This window comes from Aethalodelphis obliquidens, unplaced genomic scaffold (assembly GCF_003676395.1).
Source record: "Aethalodelphis obliquidens isolate GAN/ISIS:26980383/991018 unplaced genomic scaffold, ASM367639v1 scaffold14, whole genome shotgun sequence".
NCBI classification, from domain to species: domain Eukaryota; kingdom Metazoa; phylum Chordata; class Mammalia; order Artiodactyla; family Delphinidae; genus Aethalodelphis; species Aethalodelphis obliquidens.
The window spans coordinates 2,873,435-2,894,144 of record NW_020837958.1 but is presented as its reverse complement, the minus strand read 5'-3'; the positions used below and the strand labels follow the sequence as shown (position 1 = coordinate 2,894,144).

The window sequence follows — 20,710 nt, the reverse complement described above, 5'->3', positions numbered from 1 at the left end:
AATTTAGTCTAGATGCTAGAGATGCAGCTGGAGCTGAAGCAGGTCTTCAGCCTGGGAGAGGCACACATGCTGATCCCCTCCCACGGGCCAGCTCTGGGGCCTCGCTTGGGGCTCTTTAGTCTGGAGGCCTGAGCCCAGAGTTAGGGCAGGAGTTTCCCAGTTGGCAGATCTCCACGTGTGAAGACGTAGGAATCTGCGTGATGTTGATCTGGCTGGTTTTCTCTCCTCCAGGCCCACGAGATCTGCTACTCTGTGTTGTGTCTCTTCTCATATGTGGCTGCTGTCCGTAGCAGTGAGGAAGATCTCAGAACCCCACCCCGGCCCGTCTCTAGCTGATGGAGAGGGGTTAAGGCTGCCCCAGCCCAGGGGCCGTCCCTTGCCTCTCGCTGTTCCCAAGTGCACCGTGCTGCTGTGACTGCGAAGTGGGTGATGCGTGTGTGTTCTCTGCAAGCCCCCTCGCTGAGGCTCAGATGGGTCCCAGTTCCGTGTGTCTCAGTGTCTTAGTGTGTCTCACAGGGCTGAGCTAGTCTCTTCCAGCTTCTTCCTCTCCACCCCCAAAAGACCATCCTCCTGTCCCCTCGGGGCTCAAAAGTACGTGTGTGTCTGTCTGTTGGGCCAATGGCTTCTAAGAACTCGGAGTACAGGCAAGTGTGAGCCCGCTATTACGTGTCATTGAGACATTTGTGTTGTAGTTTCTCATCCTTTGACATTAGAACCTTCCAGAGCAGGACTTGGGCTCTCTGTCCTCTGTGATCCGGCACCACTGGGTGCCTGGAGCAGTCCCACTGTGGGGAGTTGAGGGAAGCTTGAGGCTTGTCCCCCCCAGACGAGGGGTGGGCGGGGAAAGGAAGGGGGGAGTCAAGGGGCAGCAGAGCGAGTGGCAACCTCCCTGCTTCCTTAGTTCCTCCCTGGAACTTCCAGGCAGTTCCCAAGCTGGCAGCGACTGCCCACGGGCACAGGCCTGGCTGCTGCTACCACGGTCTCCACCACTGCAGTGGGGCTGCACTGACCGGCTGCTGTTTGCTGAGCAGCAGTTCCCTTGTGGTCTGCCTGGCCTTCAGCAGGGGAGAGCAAAACGACTGGGGCTGGGAGAGTCCCAGGGACCACAGGCTGCCACGCCCAGGAACCTGGTGGTGTGGGGAGAGGCCGAGTTCAGTATCCACCTCTGTGTCTGCGGGTAGCGTCGCAGCACTGGCTGCCAGGGGGAGCGAGAGCCTGGGAGTGGGCGAGAGATGACTGTAAATATTTCAGCTCCACATTATTTATAGAAAATGTACAGATATGTGAATGTGAAATAAAGGTCCTTAACTCCCCTTGGGCTCCTGGCTGCCATGCGTTAAATGACGCCTCCTCTTGGGCTGAGGAAGGCTGACCCTGGACTCGAAAAAGGCACCTTTGGCCTGAAGGAATCAGGGAGGTGAGCTCATGCCCATCCAATCTGGTGTGCTGAAGGCCCCGCTTCCCACCCCTCTGGCCCGGTGGCGCTCACCAGCTTCCTGTGCTCTCAGAGAGGCCCCATGGGAGGGGCCTTCCCAGGGCCCCATCAGAGGGTTGCTGTGCTATGAGTTGGTCGCTAGAGGGAGCAGCCAAACAGGGCTTGACACCTAAGCAGAGATTCATTTAGTAGTAAAGGAAAAACCAAGGCCCGGGCTCTCAGCTCCCGGTGCCCCTCACACGTGTGCTCCAGAGAGGTTTTGTGACTCGGCCAGAGCCTCCCACGGGGCCTGGAGCCCAGGGCTCTGGGCTCTTGGCCAGGAGTGTCTTGGGTTGGGTAGGACTCCGAGAAGCAACCTTGGACCAGCCTTCATGGAACTTCTTTCTATGCCATGGAGAAACCACTCCCTGGGCAGGAAGGACCCTTTTCACTCTATCAGGGCACCTCTGAGAGCTGCTGGCTTCCTCCTCCCAAAAGCAAACTGGTGATGGGATTTTGGCACCCCACGGGGGAAGGAAGAGCAGAGTCGGGCCCTGGCCCCTGCACCTTCCTGGTTCCCAGTGCCTTGTCTAGACAGGATCACTCTTCCTGTGCGATATGGGTGTGAATGGGCAGTGGGCTTTTTGCCCACCGGGACCCCAAAAAGCTGGTCACTTTCACTCCAGGCCCTTACGGGCACAGAACCACACTGATACTAGCACTGCCCCCCATCCAGGCTGCTGTGACCATGGGTCACCAGGACAAAGACGGGAGAGCCTGGGGATTCTGGCTCTTTTGCTAATAATACACTTTCCTCTGTCACAGCTCCTCAGTTTCCTCATTTGAAGGTGGGGAGGACTGAGGTTCCTTCTAGTATTAATGTTTTATGAACTTAGGATCCCACAATGGTCCTCATTTAATTCATCTAGGAGAAAGAATACCTGCCTTCAGTTTGCTCTCAAGATCAAGTAAATTTTCCCGTGCTTTTTCTGAAAACAAGCATCTTGGACAAGAAGAGTCAGTTCTCTGTGACTGCACCGATCTTTTATTGCCCTCATACACTGAGAAAACACGGCAGGCCAGAGAGGCCTGTCCCCAGCCACCATTCCTGAGCCCGCACACTTTTCGCCCCAAGGATCTGAGGAGCTTCCAGATGGAGCTCTGACAGGTTAGCCTGTGGGGAGTGCCCCCCATGCCTGCTCATCATAACTACGCTGCCCTACTGGGGCTCCCCCAGTCCAGCTCCAACACACACACTTGCACACACATCCAACAGCAGAAGGTGGCTTGTCCAACTTCCTTCCAGGCTCCTGGTACATGGGTTGGCTCCAGTTGCACCTGTGACACAGGCTCTCTTGTGAATGAGCTGGACTGAAATCCTACTAAGAGCCACCTGCACCCCCATTTCCTGCTGGCTGCCCCTGGACCAAGGGCCAGGGCTCAGCCTTTGATTTGGGCCCTGGGTATCAGGGTGATGTGGAGTACATACCTGGCCATCCCCAGGGAGCCAGCCTGGTCACTGAGGCACTGCAGGAGAGGAGGCCATGCCATGCATGTGTTGAACCTCCCGGCACTACACGTGTTTCCCCACACACACACCCCCAGCCTTCGGGAAGGCTCAGGCAAGCAGCTCTGGCGACAAAGTCCAGAAGCCAACACCATCTGGACATGACAGAGTCATTGCTCTTTCAGCCAGAGCGGCTGCTTGGGCCAGGACAGCAAAGCGAAAGCCCAGAGTCCCAGCTGGCACCCGGCCTTTGCCACCACCCCAGGCCCTAGCCCAGCGGGTTCCTCACCTCGCACTTCCAGGCGGCACTCACACTGTGCCTCGCCTTGCAAGTTGGTGGCCCTGCAGACATAGACACCCCCGTCGAAGGGGCAAGGCTTCCTAATCTCCAAGGTCAACACTCCCTGCTTGCTGAACATGCGGAAGCGGGCGTCTTTGCCCAGGTCCAGGCCATTCTTGAACCAGGAAATTTTGGGCTGTAGATGGGAAGGAGGGAGATCTCTCAGGTTGAGAGAGGACCTGGCAGGAACTTAGGGAGACTAGGCACTTGTGTTTCTACTCTGGGGATCCCACTGGAGTCCCAAACTATGCCCAGGGCCGAGTATGAACAGGGAGCCAATGAGGAATGCCAAGGCCCTGTTCAGGGAGGGCCCTGATACCCAAAAGTGGAGAGAAAACGGGGGGACAGGCTGCGGGGAGGACTGCCTGAGGCAGGGGCCTACGAGCCAGGTCTCCTGGGTTGGCCTGGATCAGGGCCCAAAGCTCCCTACCTTGGGGCTACCCCGGACAGCACAGCAGAGGGTAGCATTGTAGCCGGCAATGACCGAACGGTTCACCAGGGGGCGGGTGAAGCTTGGGGCCTCAGAGAAGTCCAGGGCCTTGTAGTTGGGTGGCTCATACGTGATGCCTGTTGGTGACAGAACTTGGTACCAAGAGGGCCACACCTAGCCAGGCTCGCCCCCCTGCCCCAGCCCCCGCCCGCGGGGGGTGGGAGTGAAGGTACAGCACCTGGTCTAGGGATGAAGACAGGCTCCTTGGTGGTGGCGGCTCTGTCACTGGGCCCCACCATGTTATGGCTGAAGACCCGGAAGTAGTAGCCATTGCCGATAATGAGCTCTGACACCACACAGTGGGTGGGGCGGTAATGCTCCACGACGGTGAACCACTCCTGGGGGGTGGAGGAAAGGTAGGGGGTTCTCTGGGGCAGGCCCTACTTCCTGCCAGGGGCCTCTCTTGGGTATCCCTGGGGTCAGCACCTTCCCTGTGGAGGGAACCAGTCTAAGGATACCAGGGAGGGGCAGCTGGGGCCCAGGTCTGCCTGGACCCAGAGAGGGTGCGCACGGGGGGCCCAGGCCCCTGGGCTCACCATGCTCTTCTTGTCAGCTTTCTGAACCGTGTAGCCCCAGAGCTCTGTGTTGCCGTCATCTTGGGGTGGCTTCCACTCCAGAGCCACATTGAAACCCCATGTCTCAGTGACCCGGATATCCTGGGGAGGACCTGGCTTGTCTGCAGGAGACAGACCCAGTGGGAAGCCCAAACCTCCTGACATTGCCTGAGTGTGAGTAGGGGATGCCAGGCTCCAGGGGCCCCCTCGCCCCTGCCAGGACCTGGCCTGCCATCTTCTGCAGGGGCTCTGGGCATCCCAGAGGAGGGGCCCCAGGCCTGGAAGACGAGAAGCTCCAGGTTGAGCCCTGGGCCCTGGCAGTCCAGCGCAGGGACTAAAAATGCTCGGACTCAGAGGGAAGCCCCAACGCCACGTACCAACGACCTGCAGGACCAGCTCGGCCTTGTCCTCCATGCTCTCGATGCGCAGAGTCACCCGGTAGGTGCCCGAGTGGGCGAGGTGTGCGGCCCGGATGAACAGGATGGTGTCCGTGGGGCTGTTGCGGATGCTCACCTCCTCCCCTGCCAGTGGCTGTCCCTCTTTGGTCCAGGTCACCTGAGGCCGGGGCTTGCCCTGTGCGGGAGGACAGCTCACGCCCAAGCCTGGCTCTCTCTAACGGCCACTGCCCCAGTCTCGCTGAGACATCTGTCTGCCGGGCGTGGACAACACACGCGGCGGGGTGGGGGGGGGTGTGGGGGCAGGGAAGGGGGCCAGCCCTACCTGGAAAGGAATGAGGAGGTTCACGGGCTCTCCAACCTTCTTCTGGATGGTCTGGCGAAGATGTCTGGGTAGCTGGAGCCGTGGCCGCTCTGTGGGTACGAGTGAGGGGCTCGGCGGGGGCCCCCACAGCCGCAGGCCCAAGGAGCGCCACAGCGCCCTCCGCTGGAGGCAGGGCCTGGAGAGCCGCAACTAGGAAACATGCCGCCTGCCGGGCCCTCCTCTCCTTTAGCTCCCCAACCCCAGCCCCAAAGCTCCTGCTTCCACCCGAGCCTCTCCACCCTGCTACAACAGGCAGGGATCAGAGAGAGTGAGGAACTTATCTGAGGTCACACAGCTAGCCAGTCGCAGGCCAGGATGCAAACCTAGGCTTTTCGACTCCATGCCCCCTGCTGTTTCCATCCCAGTTTGCTGCCTCTTTCCACTCTAAGAACCAATCCTTAAAGGACTGACTCTTTGTTGGCAAAATAATGGAAAGTGGATCCCACATGGACCAATCTGACAAGCGACCTCACTGCTCAGTCTTTAACACTTGGACAATACCTACCTGTTGGAGCTCAGAGACCCACAAAACAGAGCTCGAAGGTGATGGTACAATGACCTACATTTTCCCTGGTCCAGAACTGGGGGTTGACATGGAAAACCAAGAGGGAGGCCTTCTCTGCACATCTGGCCTGTGGCACGGGTATAGGCACCGACCCCCTCCTGTCCCTGCCCAGCATTTATTCCCGCCAAGTAGGGTCTCCCTGACTGCCCCCACCTCCACTGGACCCCAGGGGCCAGGGTGTCAGTGGCAGGTCTCATCCCTGCACGAGGAGCACTCACGCAGTATCTCCTGCACCGTCACAGGCTCCGTGGTGGTGACAGGGGCTCCAGGCCCCGCCACATTGTGAGCCCGCACGCGGAAGAGCAGCCGAGCCCCCGTGGGCAGGTCCTTCACCAGCAACGATGTGTGCTCGGTCAGCCCCTGAAGGGCAGCCACCCACTGCGAGCCTGGGGGCAGGGGTGGGGATGAAGAGGCAAGGCCATGGGCAGTGTCCGCATCCTGCCGCCCACATCCCTGGTGGCCGACTGGGGCCTCCACTGCAGACAGGGGCCCTGCAGGGTGACAGGGACCTGGCCTGGCCTGGAGGGCAGTTCAGAGAAGGGTGCTGGGAGGCGGAGGGCCCAGGGCTGGGCTGCAGCACTCACAGCCATCCTGGCAGTACTCCACGCTGTAGCCGTCGAGGCCTCCAGCTCCCATGCGCTCTGGGGGCCTCCACTTGAGGGAGACGGTGGTGTCAGAGACATCCTCCACCGCCAGGTGGCTGGGCTCACTGGGGGGGCCTGGGCAGAGGGAAGGCCAGAGAGGGGTCTGAGCGAGTCTGCACCAGCCAGGGCAGCTGGAGGACCACAATCCAGGGAAATCCTCCCCCTTCGACTGGCTTTCAAGCACTTTGAGAAATATTTCAGCTCCATTAAAAGACATGTCTCTAGACAGGCTTACAAACAAACACACACCCAAGCAGCATCAGTGATTACAGAAGAGATCTAAACAGGAAAAGACGCCCCAAAACAACACCAACATGCTTAGAAAGAGCCACTTTTGTCAGATGGTGGAGGAAATTCTTTAAATGTAATTTAAGAAAAAACTGGCCTAAAACATGGAAATTTCCTGACCCTGTATGAGTAACTGAGTCGACTAAGAGCTAAGAAAACTGGAAGTCACTTCCTAAAGAGAGGCCTGGCCCCTTCTCCCCACAGGCACCCTCTTCCTGCCATCTCACCACACTGTGCCCCCCTCCCTGTGTCTGCCCCACCACACACAGCCACCCTCCTCCCCCTGAGACTCACATGTCCCAACAGGGACAGGTGTCCTCGAGAGTGCCACACCCTCGGTGTCTATTCTACCTTCTCAACTTCCATTATACAGATGTGGAAACTGAGGCACAGGGGAAGACGATGACTCCAGATATCCCTCCTGGGGATGAAAGAGCTGGCTCTGCAAACCCCATCTCTGATTCCTGGTCCAGGGCCCTTTCCGAGGGACCCAACTGCCCTCACCCCCTTCCCTGGTTAACAAATGCTGGCTGAAGGGAGTGGGGAAGAGGGAACAATGATTTACTGAGCTGCTGTGTGCCAGATGCTCCGCCTGCATGACCTCATTTCATCCTAACAATTCTATGAAGCAGATACTGTCATTATCCCCATTTTATAGATGTGGAAAGTGAGGCTGGAGAGGTCTCTCAGCTCCACCCCCTGCCAGCTGGTGACCTCGAGAAAGTCATCTAACTTCTCAGAGCCTCACTTTCTTCACCTGTGAAATGAAGGTGATTAAAGGAGACCACGGGTGTAAGCGCCACCGACACAGTAGCTGCTATTACTGGGGCCCCTGGACAGGAGGGCGTGGGGCGGGGCAGGCAGGGCAGGCTCACCAACAGGCATGAACGGCTGGGAGGCGGGGCTAGGCCTGGACATGCCCACTGCGTTGACGGCGTAGACCCGCATCTCGTAGACCACGCCCTCGATCATGCTCCGCGCTTCGTGACTCAGCTCCCGCAGCAGGTCGAAGTTCAGCCGCATCCACCGGTAGCTCTTCTTCTTCTTGCGTTCCAGGATGTAGCCTGGCGAGGGGAGGTGGGAGCTCTGGTCTAGAGCGCAGGCACCCCCGCACCCCCTGCCCTCGGCTATGTCCCTTGTGCCTTCGGCTCACCTAGGACTGGCTGCCCGCCATCGTAGGCAGGGGGCTCCCACCGCACCGTGCAGGAGTCCTCGCCCACGTTGCTGATACTGGGGGCCGCCGGAGCATCCGGCACATCTGGGGAGGGGGGACCCACATCAGCCCTGCCCGGCCGAGGCCAACGTTGCCCATCCCCACTGCACCCCAACCAACAGGCCTCCCCCACTGCCCCCAGAGCCTAAAACGATCTTTCCAGAATGCAGTTCTGATCACATCACCAGCCTGCAAACAACCTGTTACGGCTCCGCACTGCCCATATTCACCGGTCCTAGCCCCAGACCCCTCTACGGATCTAAGAATGTAGCCCACAGTGTTTGTTTAGAGACTAAATGTGTGCATGGATGGGTCCTCCCTGGTTGCTCCTGTGGCTTCCCCACCTGGACCCCTGCCTCACCGATGACCTTGACTGTGAGGTTGACCTGGTCCTCGCCCACGGGGTTCTGCACCGTGACAACATAGACGCCCTCGTCTTCCTTCTCTGCTCCCTCAACGGTGAATATGCTGCGGTCCTTGGTGGTCTCCACTCGGACCCGGCCCTCGGTCTCACACAGCAGCTGGCGGGGGAGTAGGAGTTGGGGGGAAGGACCCAAGTCAGAACCCAGGGGCTTCTGCAGCCTCTGCAACAGCTGACAGCCCTGAGATGGGAACGGAGCTCAGCGCTGGGTCTGCTGGGGAGACACAGCCTGTGTGGAAACTGCACCCATGTGAGCATCTAATCCAAGACCCTTTCCTTACCACCTGCCATGGGCACGACACCAGGGCAAGGGTCACAGGTTCCAGCTCTAGCTCTGTCATGGAACTTTAGACAATCGCCTGTCTGCTCCATGCCTCAGTTTTCCTATCTGCTGAATGGGAATAACAGGACCTCCCAGAGCTATTGTGAGGATCCTGAAAGACCTCAGCTGGGTAGAGGAACCAGCAGCGAGTGGAGGACGAGAAGCTGACCTGATTGGTGCCCCTGCAGCTACTCCTATTGAAAAGTGCCAGGGACCCCACTCCCTTGCCGGGAAGAAGCACAAAGTCAAGGTCAGCTCAGGAAGACAAGAGCCAGGGAGCGCCCCCAGTCAGGAGGACTTCCTGGCAATGTTGAAGGTCTGAACGTGTGTCTGTCTGGGGCATGAGGGCCCCGTGGAGACCCTACCAGGGGCAGGAGCACAACTCCTGCCAGATGTGGCACCTTCACAGAGACCTCCCCTGAGTTTGGATACCACATGGGCAGAAAATGACTAAGGGCCAATGAGCCACCTTCAGCCTCACTCACCTTCTTGTCAAATACCCACTCGTCACTGGCACCTGCATCCCCTGATGCATCGAGGGCTGGGACCTTATTCCTCTGGGAACAGAGCAGGAAGGAAGGAGTGAGGGGAGAGGGTCTGGCTCAGCCTGGAGGGAACCCCTGCCCAGCAACCCCTACCCCTGTCCCTCCTTTGCCCACCTCCCCGATCTCTCAGCCTGCTGAGCCTCTGGGCCCCTAGTCAGCGGCCAGGGTGTGTACATGTGGTGGGGGGAGCAGGTCCCACCATACACTAGTCCCATGCACCCATTTTACAGGTGGGGAAGTGGGGGAGGGATCCACAGTACCTTTGTGATGGTCTTCTGCCAAATCACAGTAGGAGCAGGGTCCCCGGAGATAGGAACATCCAGGCGTAGCTTGTTCCCAGCCACCACCACAATGGTATCCGGCACGCGACCTGGGCAGTCCAGGTGGATCTTGGGAGGTTCTGGCAGGGAGATGGCACAGGTCAGCGAAAGAGGAAGGGGCCTAAGGCCTATGAAAGAGAGGAAAGCTAGAAGGAGCACATGCCCCTGGCTGTTTTGTTTTTATTCTACTGAGGTATAGTTTGCACACGCTAAAATGCCAAGACTTTAACATACAGCTTGATGAGTTTTGACAAATGTATACACCCTGTGTAACCACCACCCAGTCAAGACCTAAAACATTTCCATCTCCCCAGGAAGTTTCCAGGGAGGTTCATAACATCAGGTCACCTAGCGTAGCATTTCTCAACTTGTGTTTGGGAATGCCTTCCTAGAAAAAAAAAAATTTCCATGGACAAACAATTAGGAAACCCGAGGTTAAACAAAGTTAAGCAGGATTTTTTAGAGCATTTGACATCTTAATGCACCTTCTGAATCAACAAGAGGTTCCCAAACTTATTTCACCATGGAACCCTTGTAAAATGGAGTATCCTATTCAGTGAACCCTGTTTAGAAAGCCCTGACCTACAGCATGCCTCAGCCTGGACTGTTCTCCTGAAATTAGGATCCTACACAGTTTAATCTAGAAGCAGGAAAGGTACTTGTAAAGCAGATTTAATAATAAAACCTCACCTCTGTGATGTCATTTGGAAGCTCACACACACCACGTCAGGTCATTGTTCCTACCATCCCATAGGGGAGCCACTTCAGGATCCCCATTTTAGAGGCGAGGAAACTGGGGCTCAGAGGGACTGCAGGTGGCCCGTGGTTGTGAGTGGCAGAGCTGGGGCTGGGCCTCAGGGTCCCCACTCCCGGTTCCTTTCTTCCCTCTGCTTGTGAGTGGAAGGGAGACACGGGCAGGGCGTGGGAGGCAGCACGCAGGGGCCCAAGACTCACCCTGCCTAGGCACGAAGTCAATCTTGACCTCTGCAAGAGATGCAAGAGCAAGTGGCACCAGGGTGAAGGCAGGGCCCAGTGGCAGGAGCCCCCATGCCCCTCAGCACCCGCTCACCCATGAAGTGGAGCTTGGCAGACAGGTTACAGGCGAAGCCTTGTGGCACAAAGCTGTAGTCCGCCTCGTCTGCAGGCGTGACGTCGTCTATGGTCAGTCTGTGGACCCTGCGGGGCAGTGATGGCTCAAGGGGCCCTGCTGGGCCATGCACCCCTGGCCTCACCGGACACCCCAGCCAGGGCTCCAGGGGGCCCTCACCCCACCCTGGCTCAATGGTGTTCTAAAGTGCTCTCTTCCTCTGTGTTTGAATTTTCCAGCTCCCTTGCATGCTTTCAGAGGTAAGCAGTGTAGATGTGTCCCCTCGGCTGGGCCACTGGAGACTGGGCAGGGGCTGGTCTCATTAGTCTCCGTGAACTTGGGCCCAGATGCTCGGGGCATGAGTAAGGGAGTGGGAGAGAATGAGGGCCCCTGGCCAGAGCCATCCTCCGAGGCCTCCTACTCTACCCTGGTCATGAGTTGGCGGGGGGTGGGGGGGGGCGCTCCCAGCCTGTCTGTATCTCTCACTGCTTCGTCTTTGTCTCTGTCTCCCTCCTTCTCTGTCTCCAATGGACTCTTCTTCTCTGTAGGCGTCTGCCTCTCCATACTTCTGTCTGTCTCTCTCTGTATCTTTCTTTCTATTTGTCTCTGTCCTGATTCTGTGTATCTGTCTCTCTGTTCATCTGCTTCTCCCTCTGTCTCTCAATCTCAGTCTGACTTTCTTTGTCTCTAGTTCAGTCTCGGTCCTGTCTCTAAGTGTCTGTCTCTTTCTGTTTATCTCCATCCATCTGTCTGTCTTTGTCACCATCTTCTCTCTCTGTGTCTCTATCTCAGTCTCTCTCTCTGTGTCTCTCCCTGTCTCTGTCAGTCTCTGTTTCTCTCTGTCTCTCTGTGTGTCTATCTCTGGCACACTCACCGCCCGATGTGGGACACCTTTATGCGGCTGTCAGGCACCAGCTCCTTCCCGTTCTTCAGCCACACGCCCCGCACGTTCTCATCCGACACCTCACACTTGAACACGGCCTGGTCCTTTGAGCCTACCGTCAAGTCCGCGATGCTCTGGTACACCTCCAGCTTTTTCTCTGGGGGACATAGGGCAGAGCCAGTGAGCTGGGGAGGGTGTGTGTGGGCGTGAATCCCTGCGGAGATCCCTCGGGCTTGTGAAAGAAAATACATGAGTGCAATGCATGTGTGCCTGTGACGGTGCCGTGTACAAAAGGAATCTCATGTGTGCCGGGGTGGGTGACACTAACCAGGCCCATCTGAACCTCCAAATACCCTCCAGGTGGTCACCTCAGCACCCCCATTTTATGGATGAGAAAGGTGAGGCCTGATGTGTCGAAGTTACTTGTCCAAGGCCATGCAGGCCTCGATCCCGGGTTTGCCCAATTCTCCTACATGGCTGGGGCGCTAGTGCTGAGGGGGCCTCCCAGGGCCTCACCCTGAACGATGAGTTCAGCCAGAGCCTGGCCCCCGCTCGTGCGCAGTGCGTAGTGCCCAGCATCCTCCAGCGTTGCCTCGTTGATGATCAGGTGGTGTCTCTGGCCGTCCTTCTTGAATCGGTATTTGAAGGTCTCCTCCCGGGTCAGTTCCACCCCGTCCTTCAGCCTGGCCAGAGGGTGGGCAGTAGGTGCCAGGGCCTCCTCTGGGGATGCCCCCAGGTCCCCGGCCCCGCCCCGAGCCCCCCGCCTCTGGCACTCACCATTTGACCTGGGCCCCCTCCTCAGACACTTCACACTCAAACTCCACCCTCTGTCCCACCATCACCAGCTGGTCCTCCAGGGGACATGTGATCAGCACGGGGGGCTCTGCCAAGCAGAGAGAGCATGATGGGTGGGCCGCTCTGTGGGCCCCTCCCCTCTCAGGGTCTCAGGACGCCAGGCCCACCTTTGACAAAGAGCTCGGTGCTGCACTTCTCGCTGCCCACCACGCACTGGTAAGCCGCGTCGTCCGCCAGCGAGCACTGGCTGATGGTCAGCGTGCGCTTGGCACCGACGGACTCGAAGATGTACCTGGGCGGGGCCGGGGTGTGGGCAGGAGAGCCATGGACGCACCTCCTGGGCTCTGGGCCCCCCCTCAAACTGCCGTCGGGACCCCCGTGCCCACGCCCCAAGCCTTCCAGGAGCCTTACTTGCTGTGGAGCAGAAGGGGCCATTGGAGCGTCCCGATGGGAGGAGCGAGACCGAGAGAAAATGAGCAGGGAATAGAGCCAGGAAGAAACAGAAAGGTGGGGAGTTAGACCCAGAGAGACAGGGATCCAGAGCTGGCCAGAGAGCATGGGCGGAGGGAGAGGCAGGGAGAGCACGGCCGGGGAGCAGCCCCCCAGGGCCCCTCCTCACCCTGCAGTGTCCCCGGGTCCCACTCCCACCCGCACCTGCCGCTCATCTGGATCTCCTGTCCGTTCTTAAGCCACTTGACCTCGGCGTCGGGGTCGGCCAGCTCCACGGTCAGCCGGATCTTGTGGCCCTTGCTCACCTGGTAGGCCGGCTGCAGCTTCTTCTGAAAGGCTGAGCGCTTCCACCCCTCAGCCCCCTGCTCCCGGGGCCGCCCAGCGAGGAGGGCGAGGTCCTGCCCCTCTCCTCCTCCTGCCTCCCCACGTCTCTCTCTGTGCCTCCGCTGTGACTCTGTCTCTCTACCCCTGTCTGTCACCTCCTTGTCTCTTGTCTTCCTGTCTTCCTTGGAGTCCTCTTCACCTGCTCAACTCAGGGATAGGGTCCGGGGCTTTCCAAAAGGACAGAAGCTTGGCAGGAGAATGGGTGATGGGACAAACGGGCCTTCTCCTCCTCTCCACTGTTTTACCAACAACCCCCGGTTTTATGCCCTCCTGCCAGGCGCCTCTGTTGTCCCAGCTCAGTTTCCAGGGCTCCTTGTCAACCCCTTGATGGGGAAGGGCTGGCCTGAGCCCTCTCCTTGGACCCGCCTGGGGGCGAGGGGCGCTAACCTACACCCACCTGTTCTGTTTGCCTGTGAGGAAGATTAACCAGGCTCTTCTCTTCGCGGGTCGGGGGTCTCTGGGCTAAACTGGCTTCTTCCCCTTTTTTGGGTGTTGGGAGAATTAAGCAGGCTTTTTTTTCCCAAGCTGGGTAGGCGAGGAAGAGGCCGCCTGGCTTTGGCTGGGGGAGGAGGGCTGGCCCGGGCTCCGTCCTCTTCCTGTGGTGTCTCTGGGCTAACTTGGCCCTTTTCTTTTTCTGTGCGGCAAGGTGCCTGCCTGGGCCCTCCCGCTTTTTCCCCACACGAGGGGGGATTCACCTGGACTCTCCTTTCCTGAGCGTCTCTGGGCCACGCTGGACGCAGCTCTTTTCCCGTGGGTACGTGCGCATGCGTGCACGCGCGCGCGTCTGCGCAGGCGCTCACCTCGCCCTCTCCTCTCCCTGGGAGGGGTCTCACCTGTGCTCTTCTTCTCCTCCCGCTTCATGCCCTTGAGCCTCTTGAGCATGCCTCGCAGGTCGGTGATGCCGTGCTGGAAGGCGATGCGCTCATACTCTGACGGGGGTGCCTGCCGCAGGATCTCCCACACATCCTCCTCCGCGGGGGCCTCCAGCCTCGAGTCCCTGTGTCACACGGTCCATGTGGCGAGGCTTCAGGGCAGTCCCCATGGCCAAGACAAAACTGCAGCCCCTCTCCTCCCCTCCCAAGCGGAAGCTGCCCCTGCCCCTCTGCCTCTTCCCTTCTGGTGGGACAGCTCGAGCTGGAGTGGGTACTGGGCCAGTGCTGGGGCTCAAGGGGGCTTAAGGCTTCAGTATGGGGGGGGCGCTGGGACTGGGAGGTGCTCCTGGCTGAAGTAGGGGTGACAGGTGCAGAGCTTCATGGGGCACTCACCGCGGGGTCCGGAAGCTGCTGCTCCAGGTGGGGAAGAAAAGCAGTGGACACATTAGAGGTGTAACAGAGAAGAACAAACCTGACTCCATATTGGATCTATTCCTTTAGCTCTAACCCTTGTACTGTGTTGCCTGTTCTTGGTCATGCTGGCTCTGCACCTTTGTAAAAGAATGTTGCCTATGGCCCAAACTATATATGATAGCCCATTCTCAAGGCTTTGCCTCCCAGGCTTGACCTTTAAAGGTATATAGCACTTTTCATTTGTATAGAGATAAAAAATTACAGAACAGAAAATAACATTTGTCTTGTTGGAGGTTTACAGGAACATTGTGACCAGACCTACATGGCCGGCTGCAAGAACAAAGGATTCCACCAAGAAGTCTGCAATAACCAGCCACACTCCCTCCCCTTTTAGTAGAAAAGAAGCCTGAATCCTAACTTGGGGAAGATGGTTCTTCGGGACACTGTCCACCATCTTCTCGGTTTGCTGGTTTTCCCAATAAAATCGCTAGTCCTTGCCCCAACACCTTGTCTCTCAATTTATTGGCCTGTCGTGTGGCAAGCAGTCTGAGCTTGGACTTGGTAACGAAGGAATGGGTCATCCCTCCGTGGACCGCAGCCTGTGGGTCCTCACCTCCACCCTCTTCCCTGCACTCATACCTCTCCGTTTACACGGCACATGTGGCCTTATTTATTCCTCCTGAGCTCCGGCAGGTGGGTATCAGGAGAACCTGAGGCTCAGAGACTCTCCCCAGTCAGCAGGGATCCTCACCCAGGTCAGTCTGATCCCCAGCCCTGTCATCTGTCATCCGCCCTGGTGGGGATGGCTACGGAGTCCTGCCAGTGCCCTGCTTCCCCAAAGCACTTAACCCCCATGCTCATTTTCTGGGCTGCAGCAGCATCGACCGTACTGCAGGGTCCAGGAGAGGGAGGGACAGGACACTGAGGACACAACTCAATTGCACTGGGCTAGGTGGGCAATTCCTGAGGCTTTGGAGCCTTCTCCCAGCTTCTGGGTCCCCAGAGCCTATTGAGATGAGCTATCGCAGACTCAAGTGTAGGAGGTCATGGGAACAGTGTGAGGATGTTAGTTCACAGGATGTAACTTCTGCTGAGCCCTCTGACTCTTCGCAACACCTGGATTGTCCCATTTGACAAGCAAGGAAACCAGCTCAGAGAGGTGCGGTGACCTGCTCAGGGCCACACGGCTGGAAAACCACGGTGCCAGAATTTGAAACTGGGCCACGTCACCTGCTCTGAGAGCTGCTACCCAGGGGCTCACCTCTTCCTCAGCAGCGAGCTGAAGTCCAGAGTCCCAGCATCCTCATGGCCATCACTATGGAGAGGAACCCCCATAAGGCCACAGTTGAGCCATAGAAGGGGTTTGGGAGCAGGGGGTGGGGTCGTGGTGGGGGGATGGACGTGAGAGGAAGGGACACTGGCTGAACGGCTTCTCCCTGTCTATCTCAGACCCCCAGGGTCTATGTACAGGTGGGTAGGAAGGGGTACCTGATTCGCCGACCTCCTGCAGCCAGGCTCCTGTGGGGGTTAGACTCAGTTTCTCACCTGCCCAGGGGAGCTTACTCTCTTCCATCCCCATCCTCTTTATCCTGGCCCTCCACATCACCCCAAGCCCTGACCCCCATATCACCCCCTGTCCTGGTCCCCCCACATTACCCCTGGCCCAAACCCCAAGGGGCCTCAGACCCCAGCACCGGCCTCCCCCAGGCCCTGATGAGAGGTGGCCACTCACGTGCGGCGGAAAGCTGATCGGAGGTCCACGTCTCCGGGGCCGATGGCCTCTGGGTTCAAAGACGGGGATGAGTCAGGGGAGGAGGCTTCAGAGGGGACGATCCCAGAAGCCCTGCCCTGGGATCTCCTGGTGTTGCAGACCTGCCCATCCATGACCCCTTGACAATGGGCATCTGCCCCAGGACCCCATCTTCTCAGCCTTTCCCAGCCAGGGTCAAGGTACCAGGGACGTGGGGCAGTTTATCATTCCCAGTACCTTTGAGGTGGTTCATCTCCCGCCCATCTCTCAACTTACCCTTCACCTGTTCACCTGTGCCAGGATCCCAGACACCAAGATGACTAAGACCCCAGATGAGATCTGGGCTCAAGCCCCACCCCAACCCTGGAAGCCTCGATGGGTTTCTTTCAGTATTGGGCATGTGGTCAGTGGTTGCATGGCCAGGGCTCAGCATCCTCCTTAGTATTGGGAAGTGGAGGCAGGTATGGGGACAGGACGCATGGGGAGCCCAAACCCAGAACTGATACCAGAGGGCCCCTTACCATGGACAGTGAGGTTGAAGTTGCAGCTGTCAAATTTGTCCTTGGTGGACACCTCACAGCGGTAGCCACCAGCAAAGGTGGCCTGGGCATCTGTGATGTGTAGCTCAAACAGGTAGACCTGTGGAGGTGAGGTGTCAAGGGAGACTGGAAGCGAGGAGATGAGGCCCTTCACCCCTAAAGGAGACTGTGGGTGGTTAAGGGCCACCGACCTTCTCACCCCTCAGGGCTTAAATTAATCCACACAGTTTTGTATAAATAGAAAAAGGGGCCCCTTCTCAAGATACATTGACTGCCATCTGCTGGCACAGGGTGGTGGTACAATGTAACTCAAGGGTGGCTACAAGGCACGTGGCATTCACTCAAGATGAGGCGCTTTGGGGAATCCCCTGGTGGTCCAGTGGTTAGGACTCCACACTTTCACTGCAGTGGGCCCAGGTTTGATCCCTGGCTGGGGAACTAAGATCCTGCAATCCACGTGGTTCGGCCAAAAAAAAAAGAGGCACTTTTGTTCAGTGCACAGCCCACACAACTGTACATGTCTACCCTGCCCTGCCAGAAGCCCCCTTGCCTGGGCTGGGACTGTGGAAGGGTGGGAGGAGCAAAGGCTGAGAGTCAAAGCACAGGTTCTAGGCCTGGCTCTGAGTGACCTAGGACCAGCAACAATAAACTCTCAAGCTTTGGTTTCCTTGTCTGTATTGTGAAGAATTGTTATGGTTGATCATTGAGGGTCCCTTGAGCTCTGACACCCATCCATCTGGGGCCTTTACACCCTCACTGACTGGTACCCCCCAAGTCTTATTTATGCCCCCTTGAGACTATCATGCCCTCCGAGCCCCCTACGTCCCACAGGTCCCCTTTGCCTCCCCATAACCCTCCTCTGAGCCTCCCCATTCTCCCTGTGTGCCCCTGGCCCCCCAACCAGCTTCCCAGGCTCCCCATGACCTTCTGTGAACCTCCTCTGTGCCTCAAGTCTCATGGTGCCCCCTGCCTCTCTGTGCCCCCCATGCCTTCCAGGGGCTCTCCAGGTCCCCTTTCCATGCATGCCCGTGACCCCCGTGCCCCGCAGGTCCCACCTTGCTGGTCCGATCGTAGCTGTCGTGCAGCTGCAGGTGTTGCCCCACCTTGCTGCTCAGGTCCACCCACTTGCCCTTGAACCACTTGACTACAGGTGGTTTCAGGAGGCTAGCCCCTGCCACGCGGGCTGAGAAGGTGATGCTGCCACCTGCAGGAGAGGGGTGACAATCGGGGATGCCCTGCTGCCTCCCTCCCCACTTCACCCTGGGTGCAGCAGCCCTGCACTCACCCGCGGTCACCTCGCCATCCTGTGGCCTCATCACAAAGAGGCCGATGGGATCGTCAGGGACACTGGGTCCATCGGGGGCTGCTGAGCTTGACCCTGTGGACAGAGGCCTTTGAGACCTGCCCTGGGACACCCCCATCCACTGACCCAGCCTTCCTGACCCGCCCCCTCACCTTCAGGCCTCGGGGAGCCTCCTTCCACTTCAGTGGCCGAGGCCAGTGCTTCTCCAGGGGCTCCAGGAGCCTCAGCAGGGGCGGGAGCAGGGCCTGGCACAGGCTCTGCCTTCCCTGGAGGGGATCAGATGGGGGGTCGTGGAGCAGCTTCTAACCAGAGACCCCCTCTTCTTGTCCCTGGTCCTTCCCGCCTTTGCAGTGTGTACAAAGGTTCATTCAGCCTGCCTCTCACCTTCTCCTCGCCCTCACTGGCGGTCTGTGCCTGCATTCCAGGGGTTCAGCCTGAACATCCCTCCTCTCCTTCCCCAGGCTCTGGTCTTGGTCCAGCCCCCCAGGCTGGGCTGAGGCTCCCTCCACACCCATGAGCTCATGGGGCTTCCCTGCCAGCACACACAGCCCACCAAGTTTCCATCTGCGTGGGCATGTCCAGTGGGAAGGCAGGTTATGTCTTATTCATCTCTGAACTTCCCCCACCTCCGTAACGGCCGAGACAGGCCAGGGAGCCACATGGGGACACTCAGAAAGGTCTTGCTACAGAAAACGGGAAAAGGCCATTGCTGGCTGAGGGCACAGCCGAAGCAAAGGTAAGAAAGTGAGAAAACATCTCCTGCACTCTGGTCGAAGGAGAGGTGGTGGGGCTGCCCCTGCTCCCAGTAGCTCCAACTTCAGGGAAGGCTGCCCAAGGTCTTACCTGCTTCTAAGACCTTGAGGTCAAACTTGACCTTGGAGGAGCCAGCGATGACTGCATAGGACCCCTGGTCGGCAGAGCCCACGTCCCTCACTGTCAGCGTGTGCCGCGTGCCCTCGGCTGCCAGGCCATATTTGTCACTGGCACTGATGTCCCTGCCTGCCCGCTGCCAGCGCACCTTCACTCCTGCCCGCTCTGTCTCGGCCTCGAACACGGCAGGGCTGCCTGTGACCACCTCCACTGACCGTGGCTTCTTGCTGAAGGCGGAAACTGAGGGGCAAATGGAATCTGCAGGGGCCCCTGGCTTGCCCATGCACACCACCCCTATAGCACTTCTTATTAAATACGACGATAAGCGCTTTAATGCATCACCTCGTTTAATGCTCCAGTGGCTCTATGAGGTAGGTGCAGTTATTATGTCCATTTCTCAGATGGGGACTCTGAGGCTCAGAGGGGTTAAGGGACTTACCCAAGATCACATAGCCAGTAGGTAGGAGAGCCAGGCCTGTGGTCCAACCTCCATACAAGAATTTTGCTAGGTGTGTCCCTGGATACCCCACCCTCTCAGCCTGTGGAAGCCCATCCCCCTTTCACCCCACCAGCTGGGGCGCTTGGCAAGGGACCAGTACTCTGCCTACTTGGACGTGGCTAAATTTGTCCTCTAAGAGCTTCAGGCTGAGAATCGGCAACCGAGATAAGGCTGGCCTGGGAGGGAGCTGGGGCTGGGGGGACGATCCCTGACATGGACGACCTTGGTGAGGGCACAGGCCAGGACTGGGACTCTGGGCTGTGACTTTCTCTGCCCTTGGCTGGAGATCAGGGGCCTCTTGACCATCCCCTCCCAGAGCAGAAGGGCTGCAATACCCCACTGCGGGGGTCATGACTGGTGTGCGGGCCACAGGGGTGCAGGCTCAGAAAGCAGACAGTCTCAGAGCTGGAAGGAACCAACCTAACCCCTCCTTGTATAGATGGGGAAACTGAGACCCAGAAGGGGAGGGACTTGTCCAAGAGCATTCAGGGAGCCTGGCTCAAGTCTAGAGTCATCCTGGGGTCCTTCCTGCAGCAGCCTTTTCCCAAAAGGCAAGCCCAGGCCTAACCTTGCTGCAGGAGATGGGCATGGAGGCAGGGAAGGGGTCTTCTGCGTCCCGAGAGTGGGGTGATGGCCCACTTCCTGCCTTGGCTCTCTCCCACTCTGTGCCCCTGACCCTGGTTTACTCTCACTCTCATCAGAAGGATGAGAAGGAGAAACTGAGAATCAAAAAAAGGACCCAGGAGGACGGTGCCCCTGTGCTGGGGCTCAGAGGCCTCGACCTCAACAACCCCCTCAGGAACTCGCTCCGAGGCCCGCCCCCAATTGCAGATGTCCCCAGCCCTCCCTGCCCCACGCTCAGCCCCAACCCCAGGCCTGGAGCTACCTGGTTTCTTCCCTGGCTCAGGCATCTTGGGAGAGGTCACGCCAGGAACGGAGCACGCACGGGCCACCGAAAGAGAATCTGAGCAGGGATCCGTCCCCCTACTATATAAGGGGCCACCCCCTCCCCAGGCCCTCCTTATCTGCACCCTGCCCAGCCACCTGCTAAATATAGACAAATTCCAGAGATCAAGGGCTCTCCAGGAGAACATGGGACCCCATTGTTCCTGGCTGGCCCCATCCCCTCCCCTGCCAGCCCAATATGACAGCTTCTGCCCCCCAGCCCTCAATAAACCTCAGGGGTACCCCAAGCCCTGTCTGTACGTCCTTCTGACAGGCAAATTGTGCGGTGGGAGCGTGTGGGATCCATAACCCTGAGGCTGATGGGTCAAACATATCCTTGCCGGGCGGTGGTTACATGCACAGCCCTGGGCTGGGCTGCCCGGGGTCCTGGCTTCCCCCATCAGTGTTCCCCTGTGACCTTCTGCCCCCTGTGACTGCCTCCACACACCCTCCCCCTGCCCCCGCTCAGGTCACATCAGGAACATCAGTTGCTACACAGAAAGAAGCAAATTACATGTGACCTACTGTAAGCAAGAC

The 20,710-nt window shown here is 58.4% G+C and overlaps 2 protein-coding genes across 17 annotated transcripts in view; one reads left to right on the top strand and one right to left on the bottom strand.

The window, feature by feature from the left end:
* Window positions 1-1,313, top strand: part of MADD (MAP kinase activating death domain) — a 40,125-nt gene extending 38,812 nt beyond the window's left edge. For 10 of the 16 annotated variants that reach the window (XM_027114774.1, XM_027114773.1, XM_027114772.1 and 7 more), the window contains one exon: window positions 232-1,313. In XM_027114774.1, the coding sequence (XP_026970575.1) occupies window positions 232-336 (105 nt within the window). In that variant the 3' untranslated portion in view covers window positions 337-1,313. The remainder of the gene's footprint in view (window positions 1-231) is intronic. The other 6 variants (XM_027114775.1, XM_027114779.1, XM_027114778.1 and 3 more) reach the window with 2 other exon arrangements.
* A 1,128-nt stretch (window positions 1,314-2,441) lies between these two features.
* Window positions 2,442-20,154, bottom strand: MYBPC3 (myosin binding protein C3). Its single transcript, XM_027114780.1, has 33 exons — window positions 20,115-20,154; window positions 18,703-18,969; window positions 18,012-18,125; window positions 17,842-17,934; window positions 17,612-17,760; window positions 16,539-16,656; window positions 16,000-16,048; window positions 15,756-15,785; window positions 15,529-15,582; window positions 14,247-14,267; window positions 13,815-13,978; window positions 12,802-12,934; window positions 12,559-12,561; window positions 12,315-12,439; window positions 12,130-12,235; window positions 11,869-12,035; window positions 11,344-11,509; window positions 10,452-10,558; window positions 10,337-10,366; window positions 9,323-9,462; window positions 9,003-9,074; window positions 8,136-8,295; window positions 7,715-7,819; window positions 7,437-7,625; window positions 6,214-6,348; window positions 5,848-6,015; window positions 5,026-5,114; window positions 4,683-4,878; window positions 4,288-4,427; window positions 3,930-4,089; window positions 3,692-3,828; window positions 3,211-3,397; window positions 2,442-2,752 (listed from the first exon to the last, which is right to left on the bottom strand). Exons 1-33 carry the CDS (start codon window positions 20,137-20,139, stop codon window positions 2,634-2,636), a joined length of 3,918 nt encoding a protein of 1,305 aa, XP_026970581.1. The 5' UTR covers window positions 20,140-20,154; the 3' UTR covers window positions 2,442-2,633.
* Window positions 20,155-20,710: the final 556 nt, after the last annotated feature.